The sequence below is a fragment of the Phyllopteryx taeniolatus genome, chromosome 12 (genome assembly GCF_024500385.1).
Source record: "Phyllopteryx taeniolatus isolate TA_2022b chromosome 12, UOR_Ptae_1.2, whole genome shotgun sequence".
NCBI lineage: Eukaryota > Metazoa > Chordata > Actinopteri > Syngnathiformes > Syngnathidae > Phyllopteryx > Phyllopteryx taeniolatus.
In genome coordinates, this window is record NC_084513.1 from 16,838,528 (window position 1) to 16,853,850 (window position 15,323).

At 39.6% G+C, this 15,323-nt stretch overlaps 1 protein-coding gene and 1 long non-coding RNA gene across 3 annotated transcripts in view; one reads left to right on the forward strand and one right to left on the reverse strand.

Annotated features, from left to right (window-relative positions):
- asic4a (acid-sensing (proton-gated) ion channel family member 4a) overlaps positions 1-13,345 on the forward strand; it is an 85,926-nt gene extending 72,581 nt beyond the window's left edge. Inside the window, exons 3-10 of the mRNA XM_061792071.1 lie at positions 886-1,013; positions 1,115-1,268; positions 5,815-5,868; positions 6,911-7,064; positions 8,424-8,515; positions 8,658-8,737; positions 10,050-10,166; positions 11,120-13,345. Of these exons, the coding sequence (XP_061648055.1) occupies positions 886-1,013; positions 1,115-1,268; positions 5,815-5,868; positions 6,911-7,064; positions 8,424-8,515; positions 8,658-8,737; positions 10,050-10,166; positions 11,120-11,248 (908 nt within the window). The 3' untranslated portion in view covers positions 11,249-13,345. The remainder of the gene's footprint in view (positions 1-885; positions 1,014-1,114; positions 1,269-5,814; positions 5,869-6,910; positions 7,065-8,423; positions 8,516-8,657; positions 8,738-10,049; positions 10,167-11,119) is intronic.
- On the reverse strand, positions 7-10,056 carry LOC133486633 (uncharacterized). 2 transcript variants are annotated; one of them, XR_009791086.1, is made up of 4 exons: positions 4,486-5,851; positions 4,273-4,324; positions 1,124-1,305; positions 7-988 (listed from the first exon to the last, which is right to left on the reverse strand). It is a non-coding gene; the product is annotated as an uncharacterized LOC133486633 (long non-coding RNA). The 2 variants fall into 2 exon arrangements; XR_009791085.1 differs by lacking the exons at positions 4,273-4,324; positions 4,486-5,851 and adding an exon at positions 9,921-10,056.
- Positions 13,346-15,323: the final 1,978 nt, after the last annotated feature.

Genomic DNA, 15,323 nt, shown 5'->3' on the forward strand with positions numbered 1-15,323 from the left:
ATCCCTAATTCAGGAGGTTGAATTAACATAAAATAATCATGTGCGTCATTTTGTACTCTTACCCTTTCTCGCCAGAGTTTGTGATCTGATGAGAAAACTAAGCTATAATGTCAACCTATTGAGTACCATGACAAAATGTGTATGTCGGGTTTTTTTTTTTTTAACTGACTTTTTTTTCAAATCTGAGTAAACGGTTCAGTAAAACACAAGTCAATGCTTGTCTTCCCTTCGATTTGTAGCTGGTTTGAATTCCACTCGCGAGACATAATCGAAATACAGTTAGAGTTTAGTGAAATCGCTAAGGTCGATCCCCGATATGTTGGAATTAGAAGTGTTATAATCAGGTGTCGTGTTAAAATGTGCCATCATCTGTGACGTTTTCATGGGGCATCATGTGTTAAATTCTTCAATAACACTGTTGAATTCTAACAGTGGCATGATGAGGAGCATTTTACTGGAGCGGTTGCCCTGTAATCTGCCTCAGTGTGTCCACAAATTCTAAGGTGAAAGTGGAAAAAAATTGACGAAAAAGTGGTCACTGTTCGTTTATGCAGTGGAACATCAGTTCAAGAACGCATTTTCCCGAAACAATTCAGTTTAAAAACTAAATATTAATAACAATAATAACTTTTCTTCAGTTTGCAAACAGATTCTAGGATAGAATTAAGCTCGTGAATTGAGGTTCCGCTGTACCGGCATCAAATGACTATGCTGCAAACAGCTGGCATATTTGCCAAAATGTTTGAAGGTGTAGTTTCCATGTGCTTTTTTACACATGAGAAAATATGTTTCATTATTAGCATCTGAATCTGGGGTGTCACATGGTGACATTCCATTTGCTTTGTCCTCTGACTTTCCATGCTGTGACTGTGCTCCATTTTGAAGATGAGACGTCTCTGGAGGCCGGAATCCGAGTTCAAATCCACAGTCAGGATGAGCCTCCCTACATTCACCAGCTGGGCTTTGGCGTCTCTCCGGGCTTCCAGACCTTTGTTTCATGTCAGGAGCAAAGGGTAGGTCTTTATCTTCATCATCATAGCATATCTTCCTCAAGCCCAAGCACGAAAACCTGACAACCTTACTGGCTGCCCAGCTAATAAATATCTGTGCTTAGCTGACCTACCTGCCCCAGCCCTGGGGGAACTGCCGCTCCAGCAGCAAGGAAAAGTTCCCCGGATACGACACGTATAGCATCAGCGCCTGTCGCCTGCTCTGCGAGACCAACGAGGTTGTGCGGGTGTGCAACTGCAGGATGGTCCACATGCCAGGTATGGACTGTTTACGCAGAGGTTTTGCATATCTCACCTATCGATACAATAGAATATTTGTTGCTGTCATTGTTGCACAAGCAATATTTTACAACATGTTCGAATAAAGTACAACACACCAAACTATAACGGCAGTGGTGCCTTCACTTACGAGTACCGCAACTTACGACTCGCTTTTTGATGTAAGCCAAAACTTCAGATATGCCACCACTCAGGTGAAGTAATGGAGCAATAAAGCTACTGGAATGCCATCGCACGTGGGCAAGGAGAGCCACAGTCGCCAATGCTCTTTCAGTCATTTCCTGAATGTTCGAATGCACAAATACAAAACAGGAGCACTGACAAGGAGCTGCTGTAGGCCACAACTCATGCCCGGACGCTCACACTGAACTCAACGGCCAAGCCAACTCCAGCCCCTGATGAGCCACGGCCCTTAAAGGCATATTTCCAACATGCAAATACTATGGTACGTATAGTAATTACACTGCAGTTTATAAAAAAATACATATAAAAGTAATCATCCTCATAAAAAATGGTGGTGGGTTTTTTTTTGTTTGTTTTAATGGCATTTTCAACTGATTTTAAAATGTATTTGAAAGAAAAGTGAATTGATTTACAACCTTGGTCACAAACTATTGAAACAGTTCGTCAATGGGCCACTGAATATAAACGTACATATATTGGAGCACCAATTTCCATACACTGTTAAATGTCCTTGCAGTGTTCCAATTTCTTTTACATAGACCCATGTTGGAAATTTCCGACTTCCCGTTTTTCTGGAACGTGACATGTCGACTGTGCGATTGATAGGTGGCCCGCCCAGGGTGTACCCCGCCTCTCACCCTAATTCAGCCGGGATAGGCTCCAGCCCTGCTGTCACCCTGCACTGGATAAGCAGTATAGAACATGGAGGGATGGATAACTTTGAGTGACAGCCAGGGTGAATTAAGAATTCAATTAGTAGTCACAGTTTATCGTTGGAGTATTTGCAGGCAACGGTTTTAATAATCGGTCGGTCTGCAGCAGCTTTGCATTTACATGATATCATGAGGCATGTGCAAGATAATCCATCTGCATTTTGGCCCACTTGAACCCTTGGCGCAGAGATGTAATTTGGAGTGTCTGACCTTGAGCTGTGCTACGTGGAATGCTCTTCAGCTGTGATGGCAGCTCTCAGTCAGGTGTCATTCCTGATCAACATCGCACTGCATTTCGGAACCTGTCGCTGGGGCAGGCCATCGCCAATTTGTACTGTTTGTTGTTGTTGCTTCCACGCAAAAAGCACAAGGCAGGTGTCTAGGTTCTCGGCTGCATTTTCTAAAGCTAATATGTAAGTAGAAACAATTAAATGTGATGTAGATATCCTACATTCGAGGCGTGACGACCATTAAATAAGATAGAGAATTGCCTTTCGGTAACCTCATTTAAATCGATGGGGGCAAGAGTTAGCGCAGGCCAACTAAATACTATGCAACCTTTAACCTGTAACCTCGTTTGTCACTGCCCGCTGTTGACGCTCACGAAGTTTCTTACGTGTGTTTCATGTTTTGGGTGAATGTAAACACTGCCATATGTTTATGTGTCACTTGGAATGTACAGTACATGAAAAATAGAAATCGAGAATGTTTTTGTGCGACTTTTGAGACATATTTTCCCGAAAAGTTTTTTGTTGAACTCCAAATTATTTAACTTTAAGGCCGTTTGAATTTGTATGTTTCACATTAATAGTATATTTATGATTGAGTTATGATGTAAAGTACGTAAAATGCTCAATATCCCACAGGCACAAACAAATTGGAGTCTGATTGGAAAACAGCGTTTGCTGTGTCAAACAGGCGTTTATCACTATTGATTCCCGATTTGTCATTTTCCCTTATCATCTGGAGGATATTACTGTGACGCCAGTCTTGGAAACAGTAAATTAGATGTCTAGACTCACGCAGCATGTGTGTCATCAACACTAGTGCAAAGAGTCATGTCACTGAATTTAAACTATGTGTTTATATCCAAGGAGCGGGTGGTTGAATTAAAGCTCAGGAAAGAGATGTAATGAATGCATGCAAGCTGATAATACAAGCTAGAACACCTCACAACAACAAGGTATGAATTTAGTATCAGAACGTGTAAGGTGTACACTTATCACTTCCGTAGGAAACAACGTTCGATTGTTGAAGTTGTTAATCTCTTCAGATGGTTCGCACATTTTGAACTGTAACATCTGACAACAAATATAGACTAAAAAAAAGAGAACCTGAGAGTGGACAAAGAATAACAGTGCTGCCTTATAATATACCTCAGGGCCACAACTATTACATTATGGTGTGACAGCTGCATCATTATAAGTGATGGTCCATTGTTTTTAACAGTGGCAAATCAATTTGTCACCTAAATTATGAAAGGCCAATGTCTCATGTGTCAGTCCAGGGTAGAAATTGCAAACTCAAATTTAATTTGAGAAATGCAGCCGCTGCTGCAAATGACGCCGAAGAAATGCGTCCGTACTGGGACAAACCGTTGAGTTAACAGATTGCGAGCAATGATCACTGGGGAATTTGGAGAGACCGGCAGCACCACTTTGCTTCCCACGGTGATGTATCACATCAGGAATTCTATTTATTGTAGATATCACATTTAATAAATGTGGAAGCTTTGGTCTTCTGGGTTTGGTAAAGAGGGCCTGTGTCGAGTACCGTACGTTAGTGCGCCTCACTTAACACGAGTGAGCACAATTTATTGTTGAATATTAAGAGACTGAAATTCCTTTATAGGACTCCTGAGAGCAATTGGCTCAAAAGCTTGTCAAAGGAGCAGGAAGCCAACTTGTGCATAAAGTCTTTTTTCAGTCTCAACCACACACACACACACACACACACACACACACACACACACACACAGCTGCTCAAATGTTACAGCACTGACTTCTACAGTTTTACCCAGAAAACAGGATGTGGAAGATAATCCTCTCTTGCATGTGTAGTGGTTATAGTCCAACATAGTTACTTACCAAACATTCCTCAGGCTCCATCTGTTCACCAACGTATGTATAGATTTCGTAACTGGAGTAAACACACACACATTTTTAATTACCCCTTGAAATTCTGTTGAGTATTCCTAGGTCTCTTTAAATGCACTATATATGTAAATCACAGTTATATTTATTATTGTAGTTCACTGGTATTTAGATCTTCGCAAACATGTACTGTACATTAAATCTTACATTGTTTACAATAAAAAGATATGTTGGTTGGCACTGTAGAAGAAGGTTGTTAGTCTGTAGGGGCAACACGTTGCACTAGTGGTTAGCATGTCTGCCTCACAGTCGATTGTTTCTGGGCCCGACGCTCCTGTTTGTCCAGGTACTCCAGGTTCCTCCTACATTCCATTAACATTCATGTTAGCTACATTTAAGACACAAGTGTCAAAAGTCAAGGTCCAGGGGCCAGATCCGGCTTATCCCATCGTTTTATGTGGCCCGCGAAAACAAATCATGTACGTTGACTTCATGTTTCTTGTTAAAATACCGAAATTCCAAATTGTCTTCACTTTTAAAGCAGCTTCTGATTTCACAACTAGCTATTTATCAATTTGTTGTGTATATGTACTTAAAAAAAAAAAAGCAATCATCCATTTAAGTGTGTGTATAAGTGTGAATGTGAATGGTTGTTTGTCTCTATTTGCCCCGCGATTGGCCTGCGACCAGTCCAGGATGTACAATACTTCTCGCCCAAAATCAGCTGGTCGAGCCAAAGCCAGCTCCAGCTCACCTGTGCCCCTTGCGAGGATAATCAGTTCAGAAAATGGATGGATGGTCGTTAGTCTGCAATCACAATATTACAAATGCACATTTTGGGACTTCATCTGCATCCATTTAAAGCAATCTCCCACTTTTAAATCCTATACCACCACTAAGTCATAGAAGCAAAAATGTGTTTTCCAAGATTAGGTGGCCTCCAAGTTAATATTTTAGCATCTGGGTCTATTTCTATATTTGGGCCACCACCCAAAAAAGCTATTAGGCTGTTGTTCTTGTCCTGTGACATGCGGACAGCTCATGGAAACACGGCACAGCTTTTGTCTCTTTAGACAAAAATAAAGTATGGCTATCTTTTTATTATTCAAGACTCTAATTTCTACTCTTGGTGATACTTACACAATGTACAAACGAGATAGAACAAGACATAACTGTGAGTGTGGGGAAAAGTCACATAGACAAGCCAACGTCATTTCACTGTACATTAATCAACACACCTCATAAAGAAGCGAAACAACAGAACCTTGTTAACGACTTGTGCTGCTAATGAATTCCCGCATTTGATGGACTGGCCAATGTGTTTTTCTGAGGATGTTTACGCTACATGTGCAGGCTGCATGCGCCATTTCTCAGGGACGTCCATGCAAGTCATCCTCGGCTCGTCTGCCTTCATTCGAAGATGAATGATAAGCGACGCCGTGTTGTTCACAGCCGTTCTTCCTCATTGCGGTAGACGCGGGTCACTGATCATTTTCTTAGTGATTGATCAGACTCATTATGTCCTCTCCTCTCCAGGAACCGCTGATATCTGTCCTCCTAATAAAATCAACTGCGTTGACAAGGCACTCGGTAAGAAACAATCTGCCTTCACTTCTTTTCTCATTACACAACAAAATTGGAATACAGTACAAGTTGGGGAAGGTTTATTTTTGTTTGTTTGGTTTTAAATAGGCGATACCATAGCTGGAGGTAATCTGAATATCTTGAAATGACTTTCCCATTGTGATTTTGTAACTTTAGAGTGGGTTGACCTCCATTGTTGAACTGTTAATATTAAACTTATTCGTCATTTCTGCGGCGTGTCCTCCGTCTTCAATCTGATCTTACTCTCCTTTGGCAGATATTGCTTAGGAACAAAAGTGCAGTGTTTTCAACGGCATTAATGTTGCAGAATAAAAGATTTTATGCTCACGGACAGACGTACGTATGGGTGGTGTATAATTGCACTTTTTCTGCCATTTAAGCCACAAATTTCATTATGTCTCTCATCACTAAATTTAAAATGTATTCAATATATTAGGAATGGGTTATATCCATTTGGTTCACACTCATGATTAAGATTATTTGAATTATTCCTATTTGATGGAAGATAATACTTTAAAATATAATTTGAGAGAAGAGTTCCTACATGAGAAATATATGCCATTGTTCTCCTGCATAAAAATAGACGACATAGTGTAAATCATTCCTTCTCATCTGCTGTCACACCAGGGTGTTGAGAATCATTGCTGTATATAATCCTTGTCAGAGTTTTGTCTCCGGATTTTGTTAAGACTGAATGCAATGTGAATAAGAAGAGAGGCACAAAGTTAAAGGCAAATCAATTCATAATTACTACTTGATTATTTTAATTAGTGAGTACTTAGTAACATAAAAGGGACATTATTAAAACCAGAACTAAGAAGTTTCAGCCAGGTGGATAATCCTGCGCATTTTTACATACAGCGTGGAGACTAATGTTCTAGTATTACTAGTTTACCCCTCCAACCCTGTGCACACGTTCCTAAAATCCTATTTATAGCTCGAATTTTTTATATTCCTCCAAATTCTGCGTAGTTTTATTGTGAGCCAGCAGGTCTAAGATTAGCTTGTTGTTTGTGTGGCGTTGCAGCACAGCTCCAGAAGACCAGCGGGGACACCTGTCCATGCGAGACGCCCTGTAATCTCACCCGTTACGGCAAAGAGCTCTCCATGGTCAAAATCCCCAGCAAGGGTTCAGCTCGCTATCTCTCCAGGAAATACGACAAGTCGGAAGACTACATCAGGTAGGAGCTCTCCAGAATGAAAAATCTAATCTAACGAGAGAGCGAGAGATAGAGAGAGAGAGAGAGAGAGAGAGACAGCAGTGATGCGCTTCTTGTAAAAATTGATCGTTAACTCTGACCTCGAGCCTGCGATCACTTGCACACAGCATAAAACACAACAACGCGATGTTTATCATAGCATCACCTTACTTTCTTATGATTTATTATTATTAGTACCGTAATTACTCGTGTATAATGCGTATCCATGAATAATGCCCACCCCCAAAGTTGAGCTAAAAAGTCTGGAAAACCCTTCTTCCAATGTATAATGCATTTTTACAATGCATGATTTTGCTTCTACCCATATGATCAAAACATGAAGTATTATCTATATTTTGTTAGTTTTTTCAAATAATTATTCTGAAGTTAAGCACTTTATTTGAAGACATCATACTTTCGTTTTATTTACTTGCTCTTATTTTTAAATCCACAGCCCTACTTTTATTTTGTAAATGAGAAAACACACAGTTGTGCTCATATGTTTGATTACCCAGGCAGAATTTGTAAGATGTGTACAATTCTTTTCAGAAAACATGAAGGAGCAGGCAAAACACATTTAATTTTATTTTAATGGGATTCAAATTAAACTGTCAAGCATTTAAGAAAATCATTATTATTAAACAAAACATAACCATAAAGAAATTAATGATGGTTGTTGTTCAGTCATCAGTCGTATTTAAAAAAAAAAAAAAAAAAAAAAACAGTATTTCACAAATTCTGCCAGGGTATGTAAACTTATGAGCACAATTGTACATATATGCAGTCATATGTACCCCTGTCATATTGCAATGAAAGTGTAGGCTACACCTTTTCCATAACCTCTAGGTGGCATACCAGAATGAAAGTGTACAACTTTTTCATAACCTCTAGGGTGCGGTGGCATAGAGGAATGAAAGTTTACAACTTTTTCATAACCTCTAGTTGGAGGTGGCATAGTGGAATGAAAGTGTACAGCTTTTTCATAACCTCTAGATGGCGGCATACATTTATAAAATGTGAAAGTCTTTTTCATTTTCTCCTATACCTATGTGTAATGCGCACTATTGACTTTTGACAATTTTTTGGGGGGGGGAAATGCAAATTATACATGAGAAATTACGGTATATTATTAGTTTTATTCATGTACACTAAATGGATCATCTTCCTGGAGCTTACAAGATATACATTGTATAACAAGTCAATTCAATAGAAATTGGGTTGTTGTTTTTTTACACTCAAATCAAGAGAGCAGAGTTGATGACATATTTTTTGTTTTTTCACATTTGATGTGAGTGTCATTATGTTGGGATTTGCTATATTTTAATAATCTGTTTTTCTTAGAGACAATTTCCTGGTATTGGACATCTTCTTTGAAGCTCTAAACTTTGAAACAATAGAGCAAAAGAAAGCCTATGACGTTGCGGGTTTATTAGGTATGACTTCCACCGCCTTAATGCAATGCATTTAAATGTAATAATAATATGTCATATTGATTCGTGAAGTCGTCATTTGTGAAGATCCTGGAGCAAAACATTGCCAATGACTTCCGTTTTTGTCTTAATGCACTGTTTTTAGGTGACATTGGCGGACAGATGGGTCTTTTCATTGGAGCCAGCATCCTGACGATTTTAGAAATATTGGATTATATCTATGAGGTACTCGATAGATGCTATATTGAACGTATCTTGAAGGCAGATATGCTAATCACAAGTCCCTTGTGCTGCATCCGGAAAAAACAATTCTGAAATATGTGGCAAAATAACAAATTTGGCAACTTATCGGTAACATCAATTATGGCACACAAGATACAGAAGCATCAAATATTATGCTTATTGTGAATCCAACTTGGCTAGTCCATGCTAGCCTCTTACCCTAACACTGCAAGCCAAAAATAAGCAGGATGAAGGGGGGGGGAAAGCCCACTGGTTTAAACACAGAAGGTCCTTTTCTGACGTCGATCCAGCTTGCCAAGACAAAATGTCGCCCCGAATTCCCCTCAGACTGATTGTCATTTATCGTGCAGTCTGACTAATGTCATGGTGCCTGATTAAATGGCCAAATCGGGCCCCAGATAATGGAGTCGCATATCTAGCACGTGCCAATCGGATGTTTGCCATCACGTAGGCGGTAAGAGTAGCTCCAGAGAAAAATGTCAGAAAAACACAACAAATCTTAACAGTTCTTGAACAAACATGGTAGAAAGACTGGATGGCGTCCTGACTCAGCATTGGCAATGTACTTGCCTGCATGGCTGTGGACAATTAAGAAGTCCTCTAGGTTCGCGCAACATTGACTTTATGCATACATTAGGTCAGACAGATGTTTACAAGATGTTTTCACTTTGAATGGCCACACAAATGATTACGTCATATGTTTAGGAAAGACCCCACAGATAAATGATGTGAGTTTTCATTTTTTACCGCTTATCTTGTTCAGGGTCACAGGGATCTGGACCCTATCCGAGGCTCAGCTGACTTTGGGCAAGAGGACTGTTCACTTTTCAATCACAGGGCACGGACGACAACTTGATAGGATTGTTATAGCAAGACGTATGGTGGCCTAAAAGGTTAAGAAAATGGATGTTTGGGCAGATTCCTCCATTATACAAGTTCTGAGTTAATCAGTTCTCATTAATAGGATTCCCATTTCAAACCAAGTAACAAGGTATTTCAGGAAAATCTCAAAACCAAATCATTTCAGGGTAGCACGATGGGCCTAGGTGTTAGTCAGCTCCAGCTTACCTAATGAGGACAAGCGCTACAGAAATTAGATGGATGGACAAAATCATTGCTACATGTATCTCTGGAACTAGTTTGAAATTCTGCCATGGATACAAACCTCGTCTTACTTATTAGCGTCATCATCTGAGTTCATGCTGAATTCCTTGCATGCCACAAATCAAAAGCAGGGTCTGGGATATGCTCGCCTTCATCATCTCTGCTGCTTTGTGTTGCTTTTTTCATCCAGGTCTTCAAGCAACGGCTACAACGTGTACTGAGACCACGAAAGGAGGAAAAGAAGAGCGTGCCGCAACCGCCGCCCACCACTGTTGCGACAGTGGGTCTGGAGGAGATGAAAACAGAGGTCCGGCACATTCTGTACTGCAACAAACTGCACTTCTTTTCATGTAGTGCCTACTTCCCCGCAGCGCTACAATTCCATTAAGAAACTGCATGGGAATATTCAGGGAAAATCCTATTATTTTTCCACTTCTGAAATAATAACATGCAATGTTCTTAATTGCCGAAGCCATTTGCTCAGAGGCTGGACTTGTTTATTGCACAACTTTATTTGGATGTTGTGCAAATGGGTCCAGAGTAAGTTGTCATTGCTGTTCACTGCTACCCCCGGCGGTGATAAAAACCAGCACATTTGGCGTCATATTTTTACATAGTATTTATATTTCATTTTGTATGTGCATATATCTCCCACCAGTGTGTTGTCATCTCATAGGGTTAATTTGTTTGTTGATTTGAAGTATCCACCATCTGCCAAACGGCTGCTTGTTGTGAAGTGAGCTGAGTTGAGTGCCACCGTACAGCGCTCGTATCTCTTTGCTTGCAAGTCGAAGCAAAAATCACCCAAATAACAGCTCATATCATGAAAATCCCTAAGTCGAGTCACATGTATCTTGAGGCAGTGGCGTCGCTGAAACCCCCCTCGTGAAATTATTTAATAGTATGTATTTATGCCGAAAACTGTCGACCAAATATTTTTATTTCTTTATTTTTGGGGGGGAGGGGCTAACCCACCGCAAACGTCTAAACCTAGCGACGCCCCTGTCTCGAGGCATCACTTATTTCACTCAATAAAATGCACAACACATTTAAATGTTTGTGTTGTGTTTTTTATGCATTTTTGACTCATATTCTGCCTATTACCATAATCAATAAACAACCATAAACATTGGAGAATGCTTTGCAATGACAAGTACAGCACGGAATCAAATCATTTCCCCCACTGTATGGCTGTTCATAGATACGTGATTATTGATGATATTTGAGTAGCATTCAAGTTGTTTTCTGTGCTTTGAACAGGAGCCCAATGCCATGACGCGAAGTCACCCAGAAGGAGCGTACGCCAACACGATGCTACCCAATCACCACCACCACCCTCACCATCATCTCACCGGACACCGCGGCGTGTTTGAGGACTTCACGTGCTAGATCCGACCATGGTTTCCCATAGTTTTCTTTGCATTGACGACCCAAGAGAGAGAAGAGCAGTGTTTGGTTGCCACCAAGGCGAGACGACCTGCATTAAGCGGCACTTCTTCGCTGTCATCAGTGAAAAGCTCCAGCCAAAGTCAAACACCAAACTTGCGATGCTAACAAAGCACTTGTATGTACAGTATGTAGGCACAAATTGGACACTGCGTTACGTTTTGTTGTTTTGTTTTGTCGGGATTGGAACCCTTTGACTTTTCCTTGCTTCAAGTGGGAAATCAGGCACTTTATGTTCGCATAGGACCAATTTTCGATACGTGGTTCCCTCCCTGAAAGGAAACAAGAGGAGTACTGCATGACCCCTTGATGCAATTTATACTCCCCCCCCCAAAAAAAGAACAATATGATTTATTTATTGATTTGTTTCTCTTTAAGCAATCTTGATCCATGTTTCCGAAAGCCCTTTTTTCATGGAGTACACGCAGTACTGCTGCATTGAGTCATTGCAACATTATGAAATATCTAATCATTTAAAGAGATACTAAGATCTATAGATGTTCTATATTGTATACAAGATGAACTCGAAACTAAACAAAGCTCTTTTGTGCTATAGTAATTCAAAATATACAGGGGTTATTGAAGTGGAAATAGAATTTCATTTCTTTTAATATCAAGATTGAAGCGGCATCTTTCCACATGATACACGTAGTCTGATTTGTGGCAAAGGTGTTAGAGAGAGTAGCATTGTACATTGTAACATAAACATTGTAAAAACCAATGACAAGAACGCGGGAGAGATTCTGTTTTAATGGTTGTCCTTTATAATGCATTAATATATAACGTAAGTAATCATTTTGTTATTTATACATTTTAGAGAAATAATTTTATATGCGATCACGATTGTAGCAATCGCTGTACACTGAAAATCTGCAGATGATCAAGAATATCAATACATTTGTACAGGTAAGAACAATGACTATGGATTGTGAACTTTATTTCCCTACACAGTATGTCCTGTTTCTTATACTGTACGTAACAGTACATGTACAGTGGAACCTCGAAATTCAAACACCCAGGTGTTACATTTGGGAATGTTACCTACCAGAGTCAAACAAAGTGTGAGTGACCATAGGACTGGAAATGGAACTGATTGTAACGTGGGAAAACAGAACATAACATACGTCACTGGCTCACAATCATTTGGCAATAATATTCAATCATTCATTCATATATTTTTTTTAAAATACCAACGAAATGTACATGGGAAAGTGAAACGCATTTCATTTTTATGTGAAGAGACTCACCTCCAAAGCACAAGCCGAAATGTCCTTTTTATTCTTGCGGTAAAAATTAAGTCTTACTTCTTCCCACCCCTTTTCGAACGTGTATATTTGAACTTTTTTTTCAAATTTTGCTTGTTTTGTTGTTTTTCCGTTGTTTTCACGTTTGAAATAAAAAATTCAACTCAATTTAAAACATTCAATTCAAAACAAAATGTTGCCGCATCACGCTCCATCATGTGTCATCAAAGTCAAAGGACATTTCATCGTACATTATCGTTTTTAGCATTGCAATTTTTAGCATGTTAAAATGTTACGTAACGGACGCAAGGTTTTTATGCTGGTAACAGTTTGGACTGTGATGCAAAAGCCCCCCCAAAAAATCTCAGTTGTATTCAACATTCAGAGGTTCCACTGTACATTCTTTTCTGAGCTGTCAACAAGAAGCCACACAAATTTTAAGGAATGAAAAGATACACGGAGTATGTCCAGGTGCTTTACAACCTTTATGAGCATATTTAAATGAGTATGCAGAGAAGGATGATTGAGGATCAACTACTTTTTTTGCAGTAGCAGCAACAGTAATTTTATTTTTAATTTTTTTTTTTTAATCTGAACAATGGAGGTGTGGAGCACCAGAGACAATCATTGTTAGGTTACTTCAGAGAGACATCTGCATTCCTGTACATATCCTAATTTAACGGATTTTAGTACTGGATGCTATTAATAAATGTTACTGTAATCTAATTTAAGTTCATTTGAGTACGCACTCAAAATAAACAAGTTTATCAAATAAACGTTTCCAAAGTCACAGATACTTTTTCAAGGCAATGAGTTTGTATAAGTTCTTTACATCAAGTTATTATATTTTACAGCATATGAACAATTTGAGAAGCTGCTTTTCAGAAGAATCCAACTGTAATGTCCACTGTCCTAAAAACCGGAGCTCACAATCACGGAGTCCGTGGCACGGCCAAACTCTGGGTTGACAACAACATTCGCATTTGGGATCGGAAATATTGAAAAGTATTTAACATTTTCTTTTGTTGGTCCTGACCATTTTCCGAGCAGATGGGCGTTGGGGAAAAAAAATCACTTTTGACACATTCCACCACACTGGATAATCGCTCAGGATAATTTTTCAGAGAAGTCCAACAATAGTGCCTTTGCTCAGGCTCGTCGCCATGGGGGTCGGGGGGGCATAGGGGGCCGTGCCTGCCCACCAAGATGCTTGTGCCGCTCCACTTGAGACATGGATTTGTGTGCGTGTGTGCGCCTTGACAATGCACGTCCCTCTGTTGCGCCCGCACCCGCCATGGTGCCTTTTCAGTTAAGATTCTTCTGGGGTTAACACGCAAGTAATTTGTGATCATTGCTTTAAATGATGGCTGTTGTACGAAGCTGGTCATATTTGCTGCTGGTTAGGTTTAACGGGATGATTGATGATGTAGGATTATAAAAAACATTACCATGAACTTGATGTCCCCCCTCAAGACTGAAGTCTGGCAACGGGATTGGGGGAAAATGCTCAAATTTGGCTAATTTGTCAGGATTCGTGTGCCCCGCTTAGGTGTTGACAAACTCATTTCATGTACAGTAGATTGATGGAAGCTTTTTTTTTTTTTTTTTTTTTTTTTTTGGGACAAGCAGCAATGATAACACTGATGTAGCTCGAGCCCCTAAAATAGAGTTTAGCGATTCAAACTAATGTAATCAGTTTGCTTTAGAGATCTCTGCATCACTGGGATGTTAATTGAGGTTAATAGGGATTTTGAAGTCGTTTCTTACGCTATTGCCCTCATTTCTTTTTTTTTTTGTTGCTAATTTTAATCTATTTTTCTCATTTTATGAAACCCAGAGAGAAGTGTTCCTAATCTACAGTATGTGAGGTTATGCAACATTCAGGAAAGTGAACAAATTGTGTCCAATTTTTAATAAATATTTAGAAGTTCTGTGTATTGTGGACTACAATATTGATGGCTGGTGTTGAATTAGATGACAGTAATTTTGTGGAGAACAGTAATTATTTTAGGGGTGCTGGAGATCGGTTTCAGGGGGGCTAGGACAATGAACCTTTGCCACTACCACTTATGACCCAAAACGTTTTTGGGGGGGGCTTGAGAGGTTTTTAGGGGAAGCCCCACTAAAATAGACCTAGCGACGCCACTGTCCTAAAGCACATTTTTATCACATAACCCAATGAATATGTGCTGGTGCCCAGCGGTGAGGGATTCAAGCCCGACTTAAGTTGACAATTTTAGGACTTGGGACCTGTTGAACAAGTACTTGTCAAAAACTCGACTTCGCCTTGGTATTCTTGACTTACAGTACTATATGACTTGTCAAGTTCTGCCTGCTTGCATTTGAAAATCTGAATTGTCAAGGTAGTGTGCCATTTGTTTTGTTTTTAAAAGAAAAGTCACGTTTTGTGTGGTGCACGCCAAACTGGCAACCCATCACCAGTATGCTATGATGTGGTGAGCAGATGCCACTTCATGAAGCAACTATCTTATTGCAAGGATCGGGCCGTAACCTCCTGTCTAAATTTGGTCAATTTCTTTTTTTTTTCGCAACGCTATACTATTGATCAGCCAGAATCATCTTTCCCCATTGAGATTAATGGAAATGCCATTAATCTGTTCGAGCCTCCCCAAAAAACAACAAAGAAAAATAGAACTCTATAATACTGAACTTTATAAGAACATACAGTAATGACCTAATTAAATAGAATGTAAAGAATTAAATGTTTTTTGCCACAAATTGCTTCACTTCAATGGACATTGGGCTGCTCCTCC